The 26,786-nt window shown below is 37.6% G+C and overlaps 1 protein-coding gene across 1 annotated transcript in view; it reads right to left on the bottom strand.

Moving 5' to 3' along the window:
- Window positions 1-13,765: 13,765 nt before the first annotated feature.
- The window catches only part of MBTPS2 (membrane bound transcription factor peptidase, site 2), a 43,772-nt gene continuing 30,751 nt past the window's right edge, over window positions 13,766-26,786 (bottom strand). Inside the window, exons 8-11 of the mRNA XM_028522414.2 lie at window positions 20,694-20,788; window positions 20,143-20,338; window positions 18,145-18,220; window positions 13,766-16,693 (exon numbers count right to left, since the gene is read on the bottom strand). Coding sequence (XP_028378215.1) covers window positions 16,471-16,693; window positions 18,145-18,220; window positions 20,143-20,338; window positions 20,694-20,788 — 590 coding nt within the window. The 3' untranslated portion in view covers window positions 13,766-16,470. The remainder of the gene's footprint in view (window positions 16,694-18,144; window positions 18,221-20,142; window positions 20,339-20,693; window positions 20,789-26,786) is intronic.

Here is a 26,786-nt window from a genome sequence, read left to right as displayed (position 1 = left end):
GGAGAGAAACATCAGTCCGTTGCCTCACAGGGGACCAAACCTGCAACTCAGGCATGTGCCCTGATTGGGAATCGAACCGCTGACCTTTTGCTTTGTGAACCAACTGACCCATTGCTTCGTGGGACGGTGCTCAACCAACTGAGCTACTGGTCAAGGCCCAATTTAAATTCTTTAAGGGAGAGATAAAAGTTTGTCTTGAGCCCACAGGGTCTCAATTCCCTTCAGATCCAACTAATTCACATGTCACAGTGGTACACGTTGGAGAGCTATGTTGTGAACCCCTTCACCTCCAGACAGACTAGATAAATGACATTTTTTTTTTATAAATTAACATTCTTTTTTTTTAATATTTTATTTATTTATTTTTAGAGAGGGAAGGGAGGGAGATAGAGAGAGAGAGAGAAACATCAATGTGTGGTTGCTGGGGGCTATGGCCTGCAACCCAGGAATGTACCCTTGCTGGGAATCGAACCTGGGACACTTTGGTTCCCAGCCCGCGCTCAATCCACTGAGCTACGCCAGCCAGGGCTAAATGACATTTTTTAAAAAGAGGGAGTTCCAGGAAAGAAGGCTCCATTTAAGTTCTATCTTTGCATGAAAGAAAATATTATAACATCAAAAGAAGGAATTTCTAATGCAAAACAATACACACAACCTAGACTTCAGCCTAATATTTTGCAGTTTAGAAGAATCAGTGTTTTCCCTGAGAAACTGTTCAGATGACTTTAAAATGATAATAATGCATTATTTCCTTCTTATGAATTTTAATGAACAAAGAACCAGTTTGTGTTATATTTTAAATATTAAGATGCTTGGTGTAGACCAGTTTAACTCTGGCACTATTAACGTTTTTTATGGGATCATTCTTTGTTTTGGGGGGCTGTCCTGTGCACTGTGGGATGATTAGTAGCATTCTTGGCCTCTAGTTATTAAATGCCGGTGGCAACCCACCCTCTCCCCTGTTGTGACAGTCAAAAGTATCTCCAGACATCGCCAGATGTCCCCTGGGGACGTAATCATCCCAGTTGAGAACCACTGGTGTGGTACACATGATATGTTTAATTGTGTTTAATAAGCTCTGGTTATGGCCAAATGAGTAACAGATGGAAAATATGGAGCACTTGGACACTAACATCCTTTAACAGATACTGTCATATTAATTTCATTTTCAACAAAATTATAACATTTGGAGAAAAGTGCCTTATCTCAGCAAATAAATTGGAAAGTAAAATGGACAATTGCTAAGTGTAGTGTTCCAAATCTCTAAATCAAACGTGAGTTCCACATAAATTACAGTAAATCTAAATTTTTAATGAAGATAGTGTTTTTAGCAAAATGGATTTGTTCATTATGTAGTTTCCTATGGATAACTTCATTTTATTGCCAAATGGACTCTTCTGTTTTATTAAGTAAAACACAAGGCCAGATATCTGGGTTTTCAAAGGAATTACAGGAAGCAATTTCAAAGCTACATTGCTTATGAGTTCTACTTTCAATCTGGAAGATTCATGTGGCATTTCAAGTAGGACAATTTAAAACCCTCATTAAAATCAGAATGTCACATTTGAATAAGAATCCTTAAGGAAAACCTTAACTAATAGAGATGGGCATTCTTATCGTTGCCCTTAACATTTAAGCCAATTGTTTTTGGATTGCATTCTAATAATTGTATCAATAAATTTAGCCAATCTCCCCCCGCCCCACCAAAATCCATCTTCACTGTTGTAGCATGTCTTTCTATGTATATGGCAAATAACTCTTCCAAACCCTGCAATACCTGAGACACTGCTAGGGCAACCCTAGGGGCTCTGTCCTGGGAGCTTCTGCTTAATCCAATGTTATAAGGGTTTTCCCATATGCTTATGCTCAGTAACATGCCCGCCCAATATCGGAGGGAAATTTAGTAAGTATTTGGCATAAAATAGTTTTCTTTTGGGCTATATTTTAAAATCTCCTTAGGTCAGTTAAGAGGCTTTCAGCTGTGAAAAACAATATCCAACTGAAAACAGGGAGTTATATGGTCTTACCTAACAAAGAAGTTGAGAGGCAGGCAGTCCTGCCACGCTAACCAGTGTTATCGGTGAGCAGTGCTCTTTCCATCCTTCTGTGTTGCCAGCCTCAGCACATTCACTTTTGTCTCCTGCTGAATGGCTGCAATAAGGCCTGCACAGCTCCCACAGTCTATGAAATGACAGGAAGGAAGAGATGGGAGAGAAAGTTCTTGAATAGGTTGCTTTCACCAGGGTGGAAAATCTTTCTAGAAGAAACCTCTAGAAGGAGTGCTGCTGAAAGGCTCATTGACCAGGCCTGGGCACATAGCCAGCCTTACCTGCAAAGGAGAGTGGGAGAGAGAGTGTCTGGCATTTTCAGCCTCTCTTATGGGGAGCAGACCCTGCCAGAAAGGAAGAGAGAGGAATGGCTTTTGCGTAAGCAACCAAAAGTGTATGCCAAGTCATATTTTAGGAGAATGCTTCTCAGTCTAAAAACCTGTGATATTACCAACTTTCTAAGAGCATTCTAAATAGCTGCCTCTTCTCTATTTCCTGGTTTGATTTGAAAATTTAAAATGGGCTCAAGAAACCCAGCTCTATAAGAGAAATATTTTATACTACATAAAACAACCACAAGTAGGTTACGGTTATAAGTAGGTTGCTAAAATAAAAGCCAGCTTGATTTCCCTTTAGTAAGGGTAATCTTTTGAAATTCAGTGTGTTGCTCTATCTCCACAGGGCTTGCAATGATCAAAAAGATGTCCCAATGGTATTTTTGCAGACAAAGTGAGAGAAATCATTTAGTATGTGCAACAACTTTTCTTTTCAGGTTGCATCCAGTTATTTCATACCATCACTTTCCAAAGTGTGTTAGTGTAACTGAGCAAACCAGGGCTCGGCACCTTGACACATGACTCAACAATTAATGTTGAAGGAAACAGGTTTCTATTAACAGGGTTCCAACCTTGGGGTAGCGGGCAGGGAGCACTCCTGCTCAGAGTCCTCCTCTCCCACGAGACCCAGCACTTTCCTTGCTCCCGAAAAGTCTATAAGCCAAAACCATGCCAAGAAGTTTCCCATCTCATCTGTTCTTAAGCTGGCTGCGTAAACAGGTCTCCATGCCCTCTGGAAGGTGGTCTTGTGGGACACAGAGGTGCCATCCTCTCGCAGCAGCCCTCTCCTTCAGGGTCTGGGGTGCGCTGTTCTCAGCCTCCATGCAGTGGTTCAGGGAAACACGTGCCGAGTTACATTGGGTCATGGTGCAGTCCAGGGAGGCACGCGTCCCACAAGAGTGACTTCTCTGTATGCCCTTCAGAGAAGCAAGAGTCTGCAGATCAGCATCCCCAGTCCCAGTTCAGCTCTGAGCATGTCCCACAAATCTGTGCTTGGTGAGGCCAGGCCCCCGCACAGCTCCATCAGCTCTCACCTTACACCCTTTCAGACAGCATGGCTTCTTCTCCAAACTGCACAGCATCTCCTTACATACTAGACCCCATGGTGGACTGTGCCCTGTCCTACACCCTTCATCCCTAGTGGATACTTCTCGTGGTGGACTCTCTCCTCTCTTTCAGCCTGTCCTCATTTTAAAAGCTTGTCCCAGAACTTCCTATGTGACCTCTTATCTGGCCCCTCCAATGATGTGCTACTTTTGCCAGTTTCCCCATCTTTTACCTTCTTTAACTGCCATCGTTAGGACAAAAGTTCCCCATAATACAGGGGCATCCGACTCCCCTAGCTATGTCACAAGTCACTATATGCTCTTGAAGTCTTATACACCTTCTGCCCTGGGTGGCAGCTTTCTCCCTTCAAAAAAGGGCACAGCTATTGTTGCCATTGTTATGCAAAGTATCTTAAATGCTGTATCATCCAATTCCCCCAGCCCCCAACTAAAGGTCTGGGGATTTTCTCCTATTTTCAGGGGACCCCCCCACTCTGCATGCACTCCGTTACATTAGCAGTCCTGGCTTAAACACTTAGGTGAATTCCTCGAGTGGCATCTAGAAGAGATGCCCTTGTCTGATTGAAGTAGACTTAGGCCAGTTGAAGCATAGCCTTTCTTCTTGGGAGAGGTGACCTCTGCTTTTCAGGCACTTGTTGAATGTCCTGCTTCAGAAATGCGACCCATGGCATGTAGTGCAGCAGATCTTGCCAGATAAAGAGAGGACGACCTTTGAGTTTCCTGGGGCTGCCCCTGACCTGGCCACATTCCCTGCTGGCCTCAAAAGCCAGGTTTGCACTTGAAGCTCCCCTGCTTCATAGAGGTGGAAGGCCTGGGCATGCTAGTGAGAGTAAGTGAAAGGCTTCACCTTCTGAAGTCAAAATGGGCAGCAGAGCTAAAATCTGGACCCCAAATATTTCTTGTTCCATTTGTCCTCTTTTTATCCTTTAATGTCTACATGAATTCTGTAATAATCAAATAGAGCATGACAAGGCACATGGCCTTCTAGCGCACTCAGGCACCAAAGATTGATGGCCAACTATCTGAAAGGTTCATTACCATAATGTGATGAGTCACTTTTAATTTTCTCAGGGGAGGAAAAGAATTTCTAAACTCTCACTAAAAGACCTTTTTCTCTTACACAAAAATACTGCATACACTTTTTTTACAGTGAGTGGGGAGCCAACTCTACATGCCTAAAACTTTGCAACCTGCAGACACTTATGTCTGGCTCCCATTACAATAGTACAAAAAAAATAATGATGCTCACCCATCCCCTGGTCTCTAATAGCTGAGGAGTGAAATTGGAATGTACAAACATAAGGAGGAATCATTTTCTACTTTCGAGTGGCCCGCACCCATCCACAAAAGAGCTCATTGAGTACTGTTAGGAACTAGACACTTTTGAGAGTGGCCACACCAAGAGTAAGCACAGGGTGTGGCCCTCAAAAAGCTTCTAAACCAGGAAAGGAAACAGAGCACATGAGGTCAGAGGTGAATGTCATGGGCACAGAAGTTTTTAAAACTTGAGTAGGGCACAGGCTATAAGGATAAACCTTGAAAACACTGTGCTAAGACAGTACAAAAGGACAAAAACTGTGTGCTTGCACTTACATGAGGTCGCTAGAGTAGTAAAACTCACAGACAGAAAGTAGAATGATGGCTGCCAGAAGCTGGGGGTGTGGAGGAAAGGGGAGTTAGTGTTTAATGGGCATTAAGTTTTCAGTTTTGCAAGATGGAGTTCTGGAAATGGATGGTAGTGAAGGTAGCGCAATGTGAATGTGCTCAGCACCACTAAACCGTACATTTAAATTGGCTGAAATGGTAAATTTTCTTTTGTGTAGTTTGCTACAATTAAAAAAAAAAAACTTGGGGAAAAACAGCAAATTATGGTGTAACATAAAGAACATAAGACTTGGGCTAAAAGAACCTGAGTTCTTATCCTTGCATTTCTCTTGACTGTGATCTGAGCCAAGTCGTTTCATTTCATTAGCAATTTTCAGACCATAAGATGCACCCAGGTTTTAGAGGAAAATAGGAAAAAAATTTTTTGAAGCAAAAAAATGTGGTAAAATATTTAATAACATAAATAACATAAGCCGCCCCCCATAACGAGCCAGGTAAGCTATTGGGACTGTAAGACACAATGCCCCCCAATTTGGGGTGTGGGGTGGTGCGCCTTATAGTCTGAAAAATATGGTAAATGTCCTAACCTATAAGGCAGAGAAAATGATTAATTTTAAGGTTGAGAGAATTTAGAGGTAATGTATAAAAAAGCCAATTAGCTAAATGTATGGTGCAATACAGAACAAGCTGTTACCGTGGGAGTGACGAGAAGTGTTCATTGTAAAATAAACATGCAAACACCACATTAAGGAGTAACATTTATTGAGAGTGCCTACTGTGTGCTTATCTCAGCGTATGTAGCAAAGGTTTCAAGGTATTATCTCTGCAAAGACGAAATTGAGACAGAGAGATATAATTTGCTTAAACCCAAAACGCAGCTGTCTTTCAAATCCCTCATTCTTTTCACTCATAGGAAGCTGTCAAATAAAAAGTGTTGAAACTGAAAATAGAAAATAAAACAGTAGAGATGATTAATAAATGCAGAACCTGGTTCTTTTAAAGAATCATTTATTTTACAATTATTTTAAACAGAGGTTTCAAGAAGAGTATAAAGAAGTCCATCCAGATTCAACAACTGTTAAATTTGCCATATTTGCTTTATTTTCTCCCTCCCTCCGTCCTTCTCTCTCCCACCCCCTGTCTAAACCATCTAAGTTTCAAAGATCATGTGCCTTTGTCAGAGAGAAAACAATTTTTCCTTTGCCCTCTTGGGTTAATGATTTGGGACCTGCAAATTAAACTAGCAAAATACAGATCAGCAAGAGAAAAAGCAAATTACATACTGAGCACAGTTCAGAAAGATATGTGACTAGAGGAGTACTTTAGAATTTGGGGCTTATCTACCATCTAAATCAGGGATAGGGAGACAAACAGGGTACTTCTAGAAGAACAAATGACTTCTTAGAAGACTGGAAAGAAAGGGAACTTATGGAAAACAGGTTAACTTTTTGGAAAGTGGGTCCTTCAAATAGGCAGGTGGGAGATAGGTTTTCTTAATTTTCTGAAGCTTCCTTCTTCTTTTGTACTTTTTACCTAAATGCTGGTGTTCCTCATAACTCCTTCCTAGGACATTTTCTCTTTCCTTTTCATTCTTCTACATTCTCCCTGGACTAGCTATCCACTCCCATGGGCTCAATTACATAGTTGGGGTGCATCAGCTCATACAATACACAATATTCCCAACTAATTTCTCCTAAGTTCCAGACCTATACATCCAATGGCCCACTTGAAGTCCCCCCAGGCATTCAAAGTCAAGAGTTCCAAATTGAACTGCTCTCCCATTTTCTGATATCCCATTAACGGCACTGCCATCATTTAATTAACTGTTCAAGCAGAAACCTGAAATCTTCTTGATTCCTTCGTGAATCTAAATGACATGTAACCATCAAGAACAGTGGATTCTACTTTTGAGTTTTTCCTCTACTCTTTCCATCTCTACTGCTACTATCCTATTCGATATCACCAACACCTCTTGCCAAGAGAACTGAAACTGTCCTAACCAAGTTCATTGCCTCCAGACTTGCTTCTCTCTAATGCACACTCTACCCTCAGTCAAGATGATCTATACAAAATGCAAATCTGATTGTAGCCCTCTTTTGCTGGAAAGTTTCAATGACTTCATATTTGTGATTTGGCTAAAGTCCACACTCCCTTTAACATATTCCTAAGACTCGGCTTCTGCTAACCTTAATCTTTTGCCATCCTGGGCCTGCAACACTTAGTAGTATACAGTATATATTTATTGTTTTAAAAATAAATGCTTTAAAAAAATACAAAAAACTACCTTAACTTCTGTGTCCTCAGAGCCCAGAATATAGTAGGCATACGCCAAATATTTCTTAAATCAAAGAATGCAGTAGAGGAGTGGATAAAAGTTGTGGTACGTTTACACAATGAAATACTTACACAGCAGTAAAAAAAAAGGAATTCTTCCCTTTTGTGACAGCATGGATGGTCGTGGAGACTATTACAACTAAATAAAATAAGCCAGGCAGTGAGACGAATACCATCTGAGCTCACTTATATGTGGAATTTGATGAACAGAATAAACTAGCAAGCAAAATAGAATCAGAGGTATAAAAGCATGGAACAGACAGTTGTAAGAGGGAAGGTGAGAGGGGGGAGTAGATGTACAGGTGAAAGGATTAGAAAAGGAACCTCACTGCATGACCAATGTACATAACCTGTGATTGACAGTGGGAGTGGGGGGTGGGCTGGGTGGAGGGTGGCAAAGGGGGAAAAATTGGGGCAATTGTAATGGCATAAAAAACAAAATATTAAGAAAAGAATGAAATATATGTATCAGTTCCAGTGACTGTAGAATGGGAATGTGCAAGAAAATAGAACTTTTTAAATCTAATCAGCATCTCTTAGAGCAGCATATTTACGAAAGTCATACTCTAGAATTTGCCAAGTTTTAAAACCAACTACAATGATCTCAGAAAAAAAAAAAAAAAGCATTTTAGATGGGGGGGAAAAAGCACACTCAACCAACTTCTTTGGAACGGCTCATTTATTATGAATAGAAAAAGCTGTTAAAATTTTACAAGAAATAAAATACAAATTCATAGTATCCTCATTACCTCTTATTTTCCATCTTAAATTATGAGTAAAAATTAATGCACATATTTAAACAAGCAATCACGGAATGTAATGTTCCATACTTAATCATTATTTAACTAAAAGAGATGAAGATACTTACTTTACTTTAAAATCAGGATATCTATTCCAAAGACACCTTTTTCTAACCTTTAAAGACTAATATTAAACAATCCACAGAGAGAAGAATTAAAACTTGAAAATCTAAGAAGCAAAAAAATACTTTAATTAAGAAGTTGCTGAAAATAGTACCTATAGATAATGATATATATTAAGGATAAAATCCACATTGCTAATCTGTCTTGTTTAGGAATGAGAAAATATTATTTTGATAAAAATAGAAACACCTAAAAGAAAAAAAATAATTTAAGCACTCTATTCAATTTAAACACAAGATATATTGTCAATTCATTGTATTACTGAATTGAAAAAGTAAATAGTTGCCTCACATAAATGAGGATAATTTATCAAATGAGAGAAAGTTCATTTAATATCTATTCTCTCCAAAGGATGTAAATTTATGCCTTTTCCTGGCTGGTATGAAATACCACGACTGGGTTAATCATTTGGGGATAACAAAACACAAGGTTATATCCCTACTGTGCACTAACATCAAAATACATTGCATGTAGATTAAAGATTTGAATGTTTGAAAAAATGAAATCATAAACGTATCATAAAACTGTGAATATTTATAAAATCTTGAGAAGACTTTTAAAACATATCACCAGCTCTGATTGGCATGGCTCAGTGTGTTGGGCGTTGTCCCGCAAACCAGAAGGTCACCAGTTTGATGCCCAGTCAGGGCACATGCCTAGGTTGCAGGCCAGGTCCTCAGTTGGGGATACACGAGAGGCAACTGGTTGATATCTCTCCCTCTCTTTCTCCTCCCTTCCCTCTAAAAAAATAAATAAAATCTTTAAAAAATATATCACCAAAGGCAAAGTTTGACAGACCATGACCATGATATATAAAGACATAAAGGATTATTATTTATTTATTTATAAAGATTTTATACATATATATATATATTTAGAGAGAGAAGGGAAGGGAAGGAGATAGAGAAGGAGAGAAACATTAACATGTGGTTGCTTTTCATGTGCTCTCTACTGGGGACCTGGCCAGTAACCCAGGCATGTGCTCTGACTGGGAATCAAACCAGCAACCCTTTGGTTCATAGCCTGAGCTACACCAGCCAGAGCAAGATTATATTTAAATAAAGTTTTAATATATTCACATATAACAAACCAAATGGTAGTACTGAGCATATGGTAAAAAGCAGTAAGAAGACAATAATCACTGCTATGAAAAATGGCCAAAGGATGGGATAAACAAAAAGAAAACAATTGCCAATACATTTAAAAATGTCCAACCTTTTTTCTAATCAAAGAATGCAAATTAAATGAGATGCCATTTTTGCATGCTCAGTTAGCAGAAAAAATGGGTACAATGAGGTAATATATATACAATAAAACTTTACCATTTCAATATAGCAATTTTTCCTTTAGGATTATCAAGTGTTTCTAGAATTATCCAAAAATGTCAGATAAATAAAAAGATTTAGCTATACAAATATCCCTTATAGCTTTGTTTATAGTATTGCAAAATTTGAAATAGGGGTTGTTCAAATTTGGCAAATTTAACAGTGCAATACCATAGTCATTGGAATGTTAATAACATTGAAAAAGCCTGTAATAATTGTCAAGTTTAGAAAGCAGGTACCGGTTTATCTACAATTTGTTTTAACATGTTTTCTATAATAAAAGTATATATGTTTTCCAGTAAGAATTGTTTTCCTATAAAAGCCAAAACATCACATTATCTATAGCCTTCTGTTTCAGTTCTATATTTCCCAAGCAAACTCCTGATTACCAACCTCTTTTTCCTAGGTATTTCTGTAACAGAAAAGGAATGCCCTGAACTGGAGAAGTTAACATTCCATAAATTGCAAAGTGCTACCTCCCACTGTAGATTTCTGGTGATACACAAAGCCTAGAAAGAAAATCAGAAACTATTAGAGATGGGAACAAAATGGTTGAAAGGGAAGAAAATAACACTAGGAATAAAATGTGAAAGCCAGGGAGCTCTAAAAGAAGCTATGGTATGGACAAATATGTTTGGAAACCCTTTGTAAAATTGTGAGTCCTGGATGATGAAGAGTAGTATGAAGATGATTATTACTACAGTGGAGTATGGGCAAAGGATGCTGATAAAAAAATCTACAAAAGAACACATTAAAAAAGGTTTAGTTTCTTTTCTAACTAAAAAAATGCAAATTAAAATAAACACGTTAAAAACCTTATTTTAAGGTACGGGAAGCCAAGAAAGCATACCAAAAGGAGGCAAGATCCAACACCAGTTGGACCTGACTGACATGTCAGGGCAAATATTTGTCATAATTCTGCATTATGAAAATAAGTAACTTAAGTACATAATAACTGGAGCATTCCAGGTACCATGTGAACTTGATTACACAGAAAAATAAATCTGAAAATAAGTGACTTCAGTACATAACTAGAGCATTCCAGGCATCATATGAAGAACATGCTTACTCTACACACAAAAAATAAACCCGAATTTCCTGCCTCTTACCATATACAGGGTGGGCAAAAAGTAGGTTTATAGTTGCAAGTGTGCGTGCCAGTTTATTCTAGCATTATTAATTATTGTATTATTTTACATACAAACAAATATAAACCTACTTTTGCCCCACCTGTAGTCTACAATTAAAAATTTAATTGTGAAGGTACAATTCTAAAGCAAATAGAAAAAAGCATAGACTATTATGATTCTGGGACAGGATAGGACTTTTTTTTACTAAGACTCACAAAACACAAAGAATCAAGAAATAAATAGATCGGACTACATCAAACTAAATATCCTTGTTCAACGAAGGACCTCAATAAATACAATTTGTAGATGGGAGATGGACTTGGAAAAATGACATGCAACATTTTAAATGGACAAGAGATAGACATTTAGAATATGGGCTGTTCTGTCAACAATTAGTAAATATTTTAGGTTTTAGGCGGGCCGCATGTTCTCTGTTGCAACTGCGCGCTCTGCTGTTGTAGAATGAAAGCAGCCACAGATAACATAGATCAGGGTTAGGGTGACTTTTTTCACTCGATGTCTTTGATGATTATAGGTCAGGGGTGTCAAACTCATTTTCACTGTGGGCCACGTCAGCCTTGAGGTTGCCTTCACAGGGACAAATGTAATTTTAGGACTATATAAATGTAACTACCCCTTAGCAGTTAAATGAGAGCTTGGCGCTGCTGCCGGGCAGATAAAACAAGGTGGAGGGCCGGATTAGGCCTGTGGGCCTTGTGTTTGCCACCTGTGACATAGATGAATGGATGTGACTGTGTTCCAATAAAATCTTATTTACAAAAATAGGTGGTGAGCAGGCTTTGGCCTGCAGACTGTAGTATGTCAACCCCTAGTGTAGAATATACAAGAAAATTCCTACCAATCAATAAGAACAATTTAGAACACTCAATGGAAAACCAGGGCAAAGATATCAATGAGCAATTGGCAGAATAAAAAATCCAAATGGCTAAATAAGTATATGGATGTGCAATTTGATTAATATTCAGAGAAATGCAAATTAAAAAGAAATTCTATTTTTCACCAAATGGATCTGTCAGGACATGAAAGTCAGATAATTTAGGTAGAGGTAAGGGTGTGGGAAAACATGGCACCCTCGTGCCTTGCCAGTAAGTGTCAGTTATAGACAGCCATTCTGGAGAGCAATCTGGAAGTGCTAAGTGAAATGAAGTACGTCATTCCGTACTCCAAATACAGGAGAGCTCTTTGATAAAGGGCAGCAGGCAACCTTATAGCAAAACAGAATACTTTTTAAATTGTAATTAGAGATAAGCTACATTAGCTTAATTTTTCTCATTTCAATAATAAACAAAAACACCATCATAGACTGTCACTAGTCTATGAACCAAATGCTATACACTACTTTCTACCAATGTGTTTTAGACATGAAGAGGATCTTAATACTCTTAGCGTCTAATGCTTTTACAATTTAGAGTTTGGTATCTTTAAGAGAACTGGCTTTAAAAAGCCTGATGAATGGCATACAAAATTCACATGAAATAAAGTGAGACTTCAATTTTATGGGATGTACAGCCAATTACAGGGCTCTACTCTTAGATCCTCCTGGGTTATCCCTCCTCTACAGTGTCAGAAACCCTTTAGTAGGTAAACCTGAGAAACAGTTGATAAGCAGGGACAATTATTGACTATCCATCAATCTTTAGCTAAATAAAACTAAGATATAAGAGTGTTTTTCTGTCTCTTTAATGGGAAATTAAATCACACAAACAATATAATCTGCTTGGCAATCAGAACTGCAACTTCCTTCAGGCATTTTTTTTCTGCCTCCACACTGAATAGAATCTGTTGCAGCATTAGGTTCTGAAATAAAGGCATTCTTTTTAGAATTCATTTGTTGTGGTCTGATAAAATATACAATGGATTATTCAAATTAGTGTGGCCTAAACACAGTAACAGTAGTTTGCAAATGTATGGACTAAAAAGGCTTATTGTCTCAAAGACAGTATATCACATATTTTACCTTAAAGGTAAATTTGTTATTCCACTCTATTCCAATCCTTAAAACCACTTTAGAGTTGAAATAGCCGTGACATCACGGAAACATTTTTCTTCCCCATCTCTTATCACATGTTCATTTAAAGCTTTGATTATATGAAAACATAGGTATATTACTGCTTGATGAGTCATTAAAGGAAAAATGGTTTACAGTGAATTGCACTTTAAACAGGTGAACATTGTGGTATTTAATTATATCTTAATAAAGCTGCTAATAAAAAAAGGTGATTTAGATAGTCAGTCACCTAGTCTTGTGGCTCTTAACTGCAGTGCAATGGGATCAGTGGCAAGGCGCAGGAGTGCAATGAGGCTAGCCAACCAGGAACTGGGCTACATTTCCAGCTTATTTTATCTGGCCCTTAGTAACCTAGAAAGAATGTGTGCAGGTGTGCACATTTGCTCATGGGAGACAGGTATACTCTATGAACAAGGGAGGAAGCACTAGGGCAAAAGGTCAAGAAGATTCAAATGTTACTGTTGAAACACTTTTCTTTCACCAATTCCTATAAACAGACTTACTTAAAGATTTCTGTCCCTGGCTGGTTTGCTCAGTTGATTGAGTGCCAGCCTTCAAACCAAAGGGTCATCAGTTCGATTCCCAGTCCAGACGCATGCCTGAGTTGCAGGTCAGGTCCCCAGTGGGGAGTTCTAGAGGCAACTACACATTGATGTTTCTCCCCGCCCTCTCTAAAAATAAATAAATAAAATCTTAAAGACTTCTGTCAGACACTAATAAAAGGAAATGATAGCCCCTTCCCTTCATCCACAAACATGCCATTTCGAAAACAGGAGTAAGAACACAGGATTTCTACTTAAGATTTCTTTCCATAGCCTGCAACAACTTTGACATATGGACTGCCTGAGTGGAAACTGAAGGCTGTTTTTAGAATCAAGAATTTAAAAACAACTAAAATCATGTTATGTAAAGGGAACAATTTCATAGAAAATACAATTATTTTTTAAAAAGACAACACATAGATGATGATAAAACATAGAATGCTGGTACTCATTTATTTATTTTTATTGCTATACATAATATGCCAGCAACTCTGGTATTTTCAAGTTAAACCTTAAGAATGAATTACAGAACAGTCGAAAGATTTAGAGAAAAAAATCTCTGTGCACCATTAGTACATGGACATTCAATAAATACCATAGGACAAACTGATGACTGGGAGCCACATATCCATGACGCACATGTTTACAATTTACTGTTAGAACAGACAATGACCTACAAGACTGATTATCAAAAGGTCGAGTTCAACTGTATGTCTTTCAAAACTGAGATGCTGAAGAGAATATATACATTCTTTACAGACTGTAGGTGATTTTTAAAAATCCTCAAAAATGTAAACAATGCAGAGCAGGAACACTGAAAATAAAATTTTGTTGAACAAAGTGACAATACAGAAAGAACGCCTTCTTCAAATTCTCAAGGTAATCCATTTTTTTTCATTTTTCTAATCGTTCAACAGAAACCAAAATGGGTTATTTTCATAAAGATGATAATATACCAGGGACACACAGACCTTCTGAGTTATTTTTTATGTTAACATATATAGTAAATATTTAATAGTTTTTTATAGCTTACTTAAATAGATACATGCTTTCCTAATCCATAAATAACACTAATCATCATCCATTCAACCGCATTTATTAAGTATTTATGATGTCTCATGCACTGTGTCAGGGATGCAAAGATGAGGATGACATGGTCCTTGCTCTAGAAGTGCCCACAATCAAGCTGAAGAGATAACACGTAACATTTCCTTCTTTTCTTACATGATGAGGACATTTATACACAAATGGGGCTGATCTGTTCAATACCCTAATAGAAATGGTTCCCAAAATCTTGAACCTATGGAGCTACAAAAAAAAAAGTGTTTGGGTTTTTTTTTCCACCCAGAAAAGAAAATTAATGGGAAGGATTTTCTCTGCTAAATTTTTCTCAGTTTTTAAAAAACTGACCTGCACATATACAACATTTTCATTAATAAACTACTCAGTTCATGTCATTGAATTCATTACGCAAGTATTTCATGGTATTCCCCAAGTTCTACCTGAACAGGCCTGAACACTATCCTGCTAACACACTTTGATCCTGAATGACTGTCTGCCTACAAATAGAACAAATGCCCTTTTCCTGGGATAAACCAATTATGTGTATGGTTTTAGTAGTGGTAATAAATGACCGCCTCGAGTCATTAATTAATTAAAATCATACTCAATACATAATTTGTTTAAGAAGTCAGGCAAATGTGTAATACAATCTAAAAAGTTTGTTAATTACAAATGATTAAAAAGTTTTAGTGCCTAAATAGCAACTCACTGATCTGCAAAAGGTGAACCCCATGGAAGACTTCACTTAGTGAAGAAGTTGGCTACATGACTGTTGGTGTTCTTGTGTATGAGAAGCACACGTTTGTCATCAAAGCATGCCTATACACTTCTAAGACTACAGTGGCCTGCTGACTTTCCAGATCTCCTAGGGCTGCATCTCCCTGGGAATTATATATTGAGTTTTTCAGGCACGAGAGTTGGTTCCCAGGCTCTGGCCAATTCACGTTTGCGTTCATGTATAGCCATTCTCATTGTACTACCAAGTCTTCTGTGGACCCACTGAGGTAGCTTAGGAGAAAGGTGGAAAGCCAGGACTAGATGTTTTATTACCCAACGCAGAGAAACATGGGCAGCTGCTGGTGAGGACTGAGCACAGCTGAGCTTAAGGTAGTTGCTTCTTGAAGACAGGAACCCAGGAGCTAGGGCCCAGATAGCCCCAGCAGCATGAGAAAATATCTACCCTGGAAGGGTTCCAAACTTCAAAGCTCTGTAGACAATGGTCACCAGGATCACAGAGGTCCTGTGATGTGTCTTGTGATCCATTGGAAGACCTAGCTCAGTTCTGAGGTTAACCCCTAACTGCCTCAGCCCACAGGCTGCAAGTAGGAGACACTTCCTGCAGCTCATTATAAATGTCAAGGCTAAGTGCTACTTCAAGGGAATGGGAAACACATTCTCAAAGAGGTAACTCTTGTGGGGCATAAAAATGTCTCAAGATATTGTGGGCTCTATTTCCTACTTTGTTCCCTTATTTGGTATCATTTGACAAAGATTTTCCCTTTCCTGTAAGAGATTCTTTGATAGAGTTTTGTTAATTTAATTATAATTGAACCTCAATTATCAAGAGTACAAAACAATACACCATTAAGTTTAAGAATGCTTTTCAAACAAGACAAAGGGCAAGAGATATAGGCCAAGAAAATGCTCACCCTACCACTTGGCCAAAGTCTGGTCTCCTTCAAATCTGGATTAATGATGCTTTTTCAAGAAGTTCCCCCAATTAATTCCACCTAATTCAATTCTCCTTTAAATTATTGCGACATGATTTGTAGTCACACAAAATGGTTTAATAAGAATCTGCACTTGTTTAGAAATTGTTCCACGAGCTTCTGCAGTTGTAAGTTCATGAGCATTGTAAGTTCAGTCTTTAAAACTAAAATGTAGTCAAGAACTATACCTTGCATTTCTTCTGTTTATTCCCATCAGAGTTGGGATACTCTGGATATAGGAGGAGCTTACAAGTTGTTGGCTAAAATGTAATTTTAAGGGAATATTCTATATTTCATACCAAATAATGGTTTTCAATATTGCATGTTGTAACTCGGAGATTCTGTCAGATGAGCACAAATATTACCGTGCTGTAACCATCCAGAGTCCCAGGGTCACGTTGGCAGCCAAAAGTACACTGCCACCCAGCAAGATGAAAAATCCTATCAGGTCTTTCACATCATTGTCTCCAATCACTGAGGTCAGGGTAGCATCAAGGAAAGAGTTTAAAATCCACTGTCCGTCCAAAGCAAAGCAGGGCACTGCATTAACAATAGCCAGAGCTCCTGAGAGAGAAATTAGGTACCTGGTTAAAATCAATTAAGGAGCCAACAGCGAGGTCTGAGTGGAAACCACATTTCCAGGAGTCAGATGATATCTATGCCCACCAGTATAGGCCATTCCTCCTTAGATATCTACTATTTAAAACAAATGACATATTATTTCAAAGTTCAAAACCCCTGACTAGAAAAAAAAAGGCCAACCATTTGTAAACTAAGGTAATCTATAATGGACTCTTAGAGAGACTGTCTTTTTAATTCTTTTTTTTTTTACATTTCATTTATTTATTTTTAGAGAGAGGGGAACGGAAGGAGAAAGAGAGGGAGAGAAACATCAATATGTGGTTGCCTCTAGCACGCCCCCAACCAGGGACCTGGCCCGCAACCCAGGCATGTGCCCTGACTGGGAATCAAACCGGTGACCCTTTGGTTCACAGGCTGTCACTCAATCCACTGAGCGACACCAGCCAGGGCAGTCTTTTTAAGTCTTTAATGATACAACAAGGAAAGGAATGTGGAAGGAATAAAAAATAAAAGAGCCCTGATCAGTATGGCTCAGTTGGTTGAGTGGCATCCCACAAAGTGACAGGTCATCAGTTCGATTCCTATTCAGAGCACATGCCCAGTTGGGGCATGTGTGAGAGGCAACCGATTCATGGTTCTCTCCTTCCTTTCCCCTCTATCTAAAAATAAATAAATAAAATCTTTTAAAAAAGAAATAAAAGAGAATTACTTTTTGATCCTTATATAAGGCATTTTGGCCCCATGACCTCTTTTTTACCATCATTTATAAAGTTACAGTGTAAACATAACTTTACTATCATCTGTAAGGTTATAATGCAAATCTCTGAGACGTAGCTACAATCTACAAGATACAATACTGATTGTACATATTTTTTGGTAACTGCTCATTTGTTTTCCATTTCTTTCTTTTTTTGCAAATCACTGCGGAAATTAAAAAGATTTAAAAGTGGCAAAAAGAAACTCTCCAAACTGTTCAGTTTATTCAAATTCTACATAATTATCAGTTTTTAAAAAAATTTCATCTTGTATATGCAAACATATAATATACTAAAGGAACACGAGAGATTTTGTCCTCTGAATTGTTATTTTAGTAGTAGAAACCAGTCTGCTCTCCCGTATGCATTCTTCCATTTGCTCGGCGCTTAAGGCTCAGAAGAGGCAGAATTCATCACCTCACTAGAAACTGGAGTTTTTATCCTTTATAATTCAATTCTTAATTCGTATTCTGTGTTCCTTCCCTTCCATACCCTTAACCTTTCTCCCTCCCTGATGAATCTCTTTCCTCTGACTTCCTCCCTCCTAGGTACAATCTGATCTTTTTCAACTTTAAAGTGCATCTTTTGGTTGTTAGTAATTAATTGATACTTGCAAGGTATATATATGCTCTATTCAAGGTAAGACCGATCAAATTCCAAATAAAACTTTTAAAACAGTTTCACACCAGAAAGGATACTTGACAAATGTCTCCACAACCACAGGTAGATCTATGCTTAGAAAGTTAAAACGTGGAATGAAACTGGTGATGCTCACTAAAAAAGAAAAGGAATAGTGTATATTATTCATAAACAATAATAGCATTATGAATTTTACCATACAGTCAAAAATTGGGCTAGCCTATTAAATTGGTTGAGAAAGTCCTTCCCAAACATATGCGGCAGGTTATGCCCCGCATATAAAAACAATCAATTTTTCTAACAACATCTAATAAAAGCAGTGGAATACAGAAATTCATGTCCTAGGGTGTACTTATATTTCGAGGTAAGGATAAGATAAAAATCGACTATATGCCACATACTAATACCAAATACAGAGACTGACTTAATAAATATAGAATTTACATCAAGAGTCCTTAACCTTCCAAAGAGGTATAAACCTAAAAATCACATTCACTACAACTATTATGCCACTTAACCTTTCTGGTTTCATTTTTTTCTTCATTGCTAAAACAAGGATTAAGACTAGAGAATTTTTAAGGCCTCTTCCACTCTGTGGATTCCATAATCCTGTGTTGTTCAAAATATTCAAAAACATACTTGTAATTAAGTAGAACCCACAGTACACTCTTTTGAATTACCCTAAAAGGGGACCTTTTCTCATTTGTTCAGGATGTATTTAATATTTATATTCTAGAGTCACTTAGTATAAAACTCATCCAATAAGCATGACCCAGGCTGTAACTCAGGATATGACTATGAAGCAATGCGAGTCCTTCAAAGAGTAACATAAAACCAACTGACAATAAAGAAAATGTGCTTTGCCCATACAATGCAATATTATTCACCCATAAAAATGATGTACCAGAACAGGCTACAACACAAACGTTGAAAACATTATGCTAAGTGAAAGAAGCTGGTCACAAAATATTCCATTTATGTGAAATGTGACAAACAGGCAAATTTATAGAAACAGAGTAGACTAGTGGTTGTCAAAGGCTGGGGGTTGTCATGGAGAAATGAGGAATGATTGCTTAATAGGAATGGGGTTTCTTTTTGAGGTGAAAATATTCTAGAACTAGATTTTGCTGATGGCTGTACAACTCTGAAATATTAAAAACTATTGAACTGTATACTTTAAAAGCATGAATTATGTGGTAGCTGAATTATATTTCAGTACGTTATTTAAAGAAGAACATAAAAATCTTATACAAGCCCTGGCTGGTATGGCTCAGTGGACTGAGAGCCAGGGGGTCGCTGGTTTGATTCCCAGTCAGGGCACGTGCCTGGGTTGTGGGGCAGGTCCCCAGTGGGGAGTGCATGGGAGACAACTACACACTGATGTTTCTTTCTCCCTCTTTTCCCTCTCTGTAAAAATTAATAAATAAAATCTTTAAAAAAAATCTTACACAAAATGAGTTAAGACTGTATGATCTTCAGCCACATGGAAAAGCTGCATATTTAGCCCAATCATGTTGCTACTTGTTCAAATACTTATGCTGGCCCAGTTTTGAAATTACGTTTACATAAAATTCATGTGTCACACACAAATTACTTTATTGTCATATCCCTATGATTCCTAGCATTCTCTGGGGTATGCTGCTTTTGTCACGGATTTGGGAGCTTGGATAAATTTAATAAAATTGCACAGAATATCAGAGAGATCAGCTCTGTGATTTGGGCATAAATGGTGGAGAATGAAAAATATATTGTTCTTCAAAGGCAGACAGGGGATTCAACTCCATCTTGTTTTATAAATCCAGATTATTTTTCTACTGCCTAAATTTTATTTAATGCTTAAGAATAAATTAGGAACACCCAAAACTAATATACTATTGTACATCAACTGTAACTGAAAAGTCAAAAAAATTAAAAAAGTACAAATTAACAGGGCTTTGAAAACTGATCAAATTTATAATCAATAAAACTAATGCAAAACTAATTTGTACTGAGCTTCTACCTCTGAGAATTTATGACATCTTAATGATTTTCTGAGGGTCTACCACCAAAATACTCACCTGTGTAGTGCAGGTGCAGTGGATGTCCTACGTATAACATATCAATTTGAGGAGGGTGTTTCACTTTTATTAAGCGAGTGTGAGTTTCCAAAGAAGGTATTATGCAGAAACTTGAACTTGAGCTTTTTTTGCAATCTTTATTGGTTCTACAAACTTGGGTGGCTTCAACTGCTTTCCGGGCAGGTAGGCATGTATGCTATGAACAAATATTAATTAGTCAGTACTAAAAATGATTGATTAAAAACACCAAATTACAGTCCTTCCATATCATTCATGTCACCCAGCGTATTAGGAAAGAAGTTCATGTAAAATAAATGCCATTTATATGCATGTACTATAAATTTAGATTCAAGTATTCTACTTTGTCCAAATAAGATATTACCACTATAAAATTTTAAAGAATCTCAGATGAAAAGTGACAATGTGAAATGTAGAGATTTTAGTAAAATGATACAAAGCAAAAGGAAGAAGTTTTTATATATTCCATTTTAGCTCTTTCTGCTCATTTATAATTATATCAGACAAGCAAGACAGCTTTAAGGACAACTTACCAAACGCTTATTAAAATTATTTCTGTAGGAAAAGCACACATCTGTGAGGCTTTGATTGTTACAGCATTCTGTTGAACCATCTAGCCGTTTGTATGCTGAAGAGAAAGTTTATGAGAATCTGTTACATAGAAGTATATTGTAAGAAAATTTTGCTTTCCAGAGAAAAACAGTAAGTAAAATGCATACGAATTTAGAAACTGGATAACTCAGAGTTCAGCTTAATGGCTACTCACTGTAGTTTGATTTTGCATTACAAAAAGATATATGTTCAATTTGAAATCAAGAAGCAGCACTTACCCTAGGTTAGCCGTCTTCAGATAAACTTACCCACTCATAAAGCTGGAGCTCCAGGGTCTCAGTGGGTTTTGTAATAATTCCAGCTGGTCAAGCACAAGTATTTAATGAGCCACTATTAGCTGCCCTAATGCCACCGATCCAATATCACTACTGAACTCCTGTGCTGTGGTGTTAGCAAACAGAGTAGGCCAAAGGATACCCGAGAGACTCTCATTCCTAAGGAAATACTTATCATATCGAACACCTATCTCAACTCCAATCTTACCTTGGAGCTTTCCTCTCCAAACCAGGGCAGCCCAATTTGACCCCAGATATGTGTATACATTTGCCTGCATACCAATAACCCAGTTACCATTTTTTGGAAGACAACAGAAACAACTGTTTATTCTTAGTATTAATTTATTTTTTACAAGTTCGTTGGCAGACTGCTTCACTGATACCTGGGACAGAATAAGGAAGCTAAATCACTGATGCAGATGGCAAAAAAATGATTTCCATGTCTTTAGTTTGGAAGACTTCCTGCTTTTAGCACATCAAACTTGTAAAGCATAAATTGATATATGGAAAGGACTGGTTAAATTTAAAATCTTATATCCATACTACCATACTCAGATGTGCTGAGGAAGACAGGCTCAAGAACAAAGTTGCCACAGCATTACAAAAAAGAAGTACAAAAAAAAAAAAGTACATTTTTCAGTAAAAAAAAAAAAAAGGCTTCCCTATTACAAGAGTGTCTTCAGAAACACTAGCATGAAAATGTTAGTTGATATGCAATGTGATTTTATAAGCACTTTTTGTTTGTTTGTAAAGTTTTTTTTTTAAACTAGGTTATTCAAGGAAGACACCTTGTATTGGCTGCACTGGATGCTGCCTCACCACCACTGCTCTCCCTCCCTGGCCAACATGAAGTGGAAAACTAAACAGGTAAAGCAAACTAACCAATGCATCTATTTCTCCTGTGCAATAGTTGGCTGTATGGGTAGTTTTGTTTTCTTAGCGTAACTGAAGATACTTAAATTTTGGGGTGACAAATCATTTTTAAAATGCAAAAGCAAACTGGAATACCTAGTGTCAGTGACAAACCTGTGCCCACGGTCACTCATCAGCTGAATGATAAAGCGTAAGGTAAAAAGCTGTTTAGAATTTATTTTATTTCTTCCAAGATTTTATTTATTTTTAGAGAAGGGAAGGAGAAACATCAATGTGTGGTTGGTTGCCTCTTGCGCACCACCAGTTGGCGACTTGGCCCGCAATCCAGGCATGTGCCCTGACTGGGAATTGAACTGGCGACCTTTTGGTCCACAGGCCGGCACTCAATCCAATGAGCTGCACCAGCCAGGGCTGTTTAGAATTTTTTTCAAAAATCAATCCCAGCTAAACCCCTCAGTGTTCTCTTTGGTCAGTTGCCAATTCCCACCAATATTTACCTCCTCCTCATTTTTCTCCTTATCTGTTTCCACTTGAGTACAGACTCCAACTCCTCACCTGAACCATCTGCAAAAAGCCCTAATGAGTCTTGTTTACTCACCACCAAGCTGGCACATGCAAACCTGTCCTACATACTGAATGCTGGAAATTAACCAGCCAATGTAGAACTATAAGAACGTAACTCCTCTAATCTAACATTTCTGAAGACTCTGCACTGCTCCCAAATAAAGTCTAAATTTCATAGCCTAAAACTTAAAGACTTTCATTTTTTATCATCTTATCTCATACTATTCTGTTGCTGAACCAAATTACTAGCAGGTCTTTGAACATCTTCTAGTCATGGTGCCGAGGTTCATTTCTATCTTGGCCTCCTGAAATTAAATTCACTGTTAGGATCAACTCAAAGGGTGACTGCTATGAATTTTGCCCCCATTTTCTCAGTTAAGACTGATTGCCATTGCTCCCACCACTCCCAGTGTTTCTAGTCATTACTTTACATCTAACCTTGTGCTATAATAATGTAGCCATGGTCTGTTTCTTTGACTAGAAGCTCCTTGAAGGTTTCTCAGCATCTTATACAGGGTAGATAATTCGATATGCATTGAACACTTAAATGACATTCTGTATTACTTGCCTTTGTATTAGTAATTATTTTTTAAAAATTACATCATGCTCTGGCTGGTGTAGCTCAGTGGAATGAGAATGGGCTGGGAACCAAAGTGTCCCAGGTTCGATTCCCAGCCAGGGTACATGCCTGGGTTGCAGGCCATAACCCCCAGCAACCGCACACTGATGTCTCTCTCTCTCTCTCTATCTCCCTCCCTTCCCTCTCTAAAAATAAATAAATAAAAAAATTACATCATGCCCTGGCTGGTGTGCCTCAGTTCGTTGAGTGTTGTCCTGCAAACCAAAAGATCACCTGTTCCATTCCTAGTCAGGGTGCATACATAAGGCAACCAGTCAATGCTTCTCTCTCATGTTGGTATCTCCCTCTCTTTCTCTCCCCCTACTCCTCTCTAAACAAACAATCAAACAAACAAAATTATACCTGATGCTTGATCACTAATGTTTCTTGGAGGATTGTATACAATATAGAATGAAAGTCAAGAATTTGCGATTACTGTTAATACAGCATATGGTAACACAAATGCTTAAAAGGGTCAAGCAAATACCAACAAAATAAATGAAGTGGATAGTGTGTGGAAAAGCAGAAAGTGGTAGAGACTGTAATGAATTAAAAAACATATACCGTATTCTAAGGAGTTAGCATCCAGGCCACTCAACTTGGGGCCCAGATCTGACAGTTCATACATTTTATTTCAAGAGAAATCAGAAAGCTAGACTTTCATTTGAACCCTCTTGAATTTTAAATATTAGCAGCCACTTAAAAATTTTAAAAATACAGTGCAAGCCAAACCAAGTACATCTGCCAAGACTGGATTTGGCCTCTAGGCTTCCACAGATTTTCTACCTCCGGGTAATGGCTTCTTCCTATGGTGACTTTTTCCAACCCAAACATAAAGCCATGGCTGTGAATGTCCTGACAAGATTAAGTATCTAATGACACACAGAATTTTCAAAAAAAGTTAAATACCTTGTTATTGTGTGAGAAATAAACTTGATATTTCTGTTTATCAATTTAAGAAAAGTTAGGTCTAAAAATATTTTATTTTAGAACTCTACTGAGTCACATTAAAAAGTATGAAATAATAAAATATTTCTCTTAGAGAAGAGCACAGTGTAGGTTACATACCAACCTTCTGCCAACTGAAAAGTTTTGGAAGATGGTAAGTGGCTCTGGAGAAGAGGAAAAATTTTACAAGTATTTCAACCTTAAAAAAAATCAGGTTAGCCCACTTAATCAATGTCACCATGAAGGAGACAATTGGACACTGCCTTCTAACATGATGTGATAGGAAGTACTGAGTGCTACCCAGGTGTATTTTTGCCACCCCCCTCAAATGGATCCTGAGTATAATAAAGCCTATAGACCTAATCACTGTTTATAAGAAATTTGGGGGACATCTGAACATATTAATGACATCACAAGGATAAGATATAATTAGACAAATCCAGAATATGGGAAATACAACAAAACAAATAAATGATTCCGTTTTCTTCAACAAACAAATGATATCTCAAAAAAAAAAAAAAAAAAGGCCAAGAATTGTTACAAATTAAAAGACACTTAAAAGACATACCATCCAAGTGACATAAACCAAGGAGAAAAACATAACAGGGAAAACCAATGGGATATTAGGAATTATTGTTACTTTTGTTAGGTTTGATAACAGTACTGTGGTCATGTTTAAAAAGTCACCATCTGTTAAAGACATGCTGAAATTTATGGATGAAATGATAGGATACCTGGGATGTACTTTAAATACCACCCCCCCCAAAGTGAAGTGATTGGATGAAAAAAATTGGAAACATGTTGATAATTGCTGAAGTTGGAAGAAGGATGCATGAATTCACTTACACTATTCTCTTGACTTTTACATAAATTTGAAAAATTTTAATAATACAAAGTTCTAAAAAATGGTTATACATGCAAAATTATGTTTAAAAAAACTTTAAAAATCAGTTCTTACTACTTTATCATTGCTGCACACAGCACTTCAGTAAGGTTATTTTTGATTGTTAATAATATTTCCTAACCCCCGTAAGTGTGGACAAGTATCCAGGGCATTTCTTGACTTAAAGATACAGTTTATGAGCATAATTTGTGTTTTCCAACACTTCTAACAATTTGGTATCCCATCATTTTATATAAAGAGTTGGGAGACTGGTCTTTCAGAGCTGAAAGAACTCAAATCTGGCAGCTTCTGAGGATAAACTTGCTTCACCCTGCCACCTGCTACATGGAACAACAGACCTGACTTCAGGGGCTATTTCTGGAAGACAAGATTAACTCCACTGAATGTCTGCCACATAAAATAACGACCCCAAATAGCTTTGGACATGCCATCATCCATATAGCACAAGGGCATTTAATTATTGGAATTTAATTGGTTATGATTGAGCTTAAATGCTGACTTAACACAATTTTTAAAAAAGTTTATTTAGAAAGTATCAAAGTTTAAACAAATTGATGGCAAAGAACATACATGTACCTATCTTAGGGGAGCCTAGTCCTATGGTTGCTTATGTCCAAGGGTGATAGTAAAAATGTTTAATTTTTAACATTTTTAACAGGATGGCACTGATGGTAGCACAGTCTATATCAGCTCTGACTCAGCCCTGCCTACTTCATTCTTTGGTTTCTAGGTCAAGTTAATCCCACTCTTCATATAGCAGAGGTTCAACCTCTGCAAAGGCAGAGGGTGTACAACGAGTCTCTAAAAGGACTAACTAGAAGCAGAACTGGAACTGCTATCAGTTAGGGCTCTGTAGCGAAGCTACAAAGTTCCCTTGGCCCCCAATGCCTGGACCCAGAAAAGCTCATCTAGTCCTCTTGCCCCAGGTGGCAGATATAGCCAGAATCTTTCTATGAGTTAATAGAACAGTCAGGAAAAGCCTTGTGGAACTTTCCATGCCCACGTTTTCCATGGGAGACATCAAATCTTAAATATGGACTCAAACACAGATTTTGAATCTTAAAGATCTTTTACATGGACTCTGACTTAATATTAACATAACTAATGAAGCCTTTCACCCGTGAGAAACAGACAGAAGTATCCCTTGAACAATAATAACTGATTCGACAAATATCAACACACACCTGAGATTATGGCATAAATGTTATCTTATGCAGGCACATGTCAAAGTGCCACTGCTTGCATCACGGTAACCCTCTTGCAATGAGAGAAGTATTAACAGAAACAAAATCCAGGAGTGGCCATGAAGGTAACCTCCAGAGGTGTGGGGGTTTTGTTTTTAAATCTGCTCCAAGTTACAGACCAATAACATTATTAGTAAGTCAATTGTGACCTTCAGATCAGAGGAACATCAATACTGCCACATGGCCACTTTCCATAAGTTGTGGACAGCTCAAAAACCATGCTTTGGATGATGCTTTCACTAATAAAACTCAGGAGCCAAAAATAATCCAGCAATTTGATTTTCCTCAGCTCTATTTTCGTCTCAAAGGAAACCATTCAGATTTCATCAATAAAAGCTTGAAGGGGACGACAGATTGCCACTGAAAATGGTTTGCAAAGGGATCATGAGTTACATGTATACTTAAAGAAACTTAATAAAAAATCTGTACAGTATGTTGGCTTAAAACACACACACACACACACACACGATTCTACAAGCTTAGTACATTCACCTTTCTGAATAACCACCACTGAAACTCAGCAACATCCACGTGATTTAGCTCCTTGACACTGGGTCCAGAAGGCCAGGCAGGAGAGGCAACTTGCA

Source organism: Phyllostomus discolor, chromosome X (genome assembly GCF_004126475.2).
Source record: "Phyllostomus discolor isolate MPI-MPIP mPhyDis1 chromosome X, mPhyDis1.pri.v3, whole genome shotgun sequence".
In the NCBI taxonomy this organism is placed as follows: domain Eukaryota; kingdom Metazoa; phylum Chordata; class Mammalia; order Chiroptera; family Phyllostomidae; genus Phyllostomus; species Phyllostomus discolor.
Note: the sequence above shows the minus strand (reverse complement) of the source record. Positions and strands in the feature narration are given on the sequence as shown.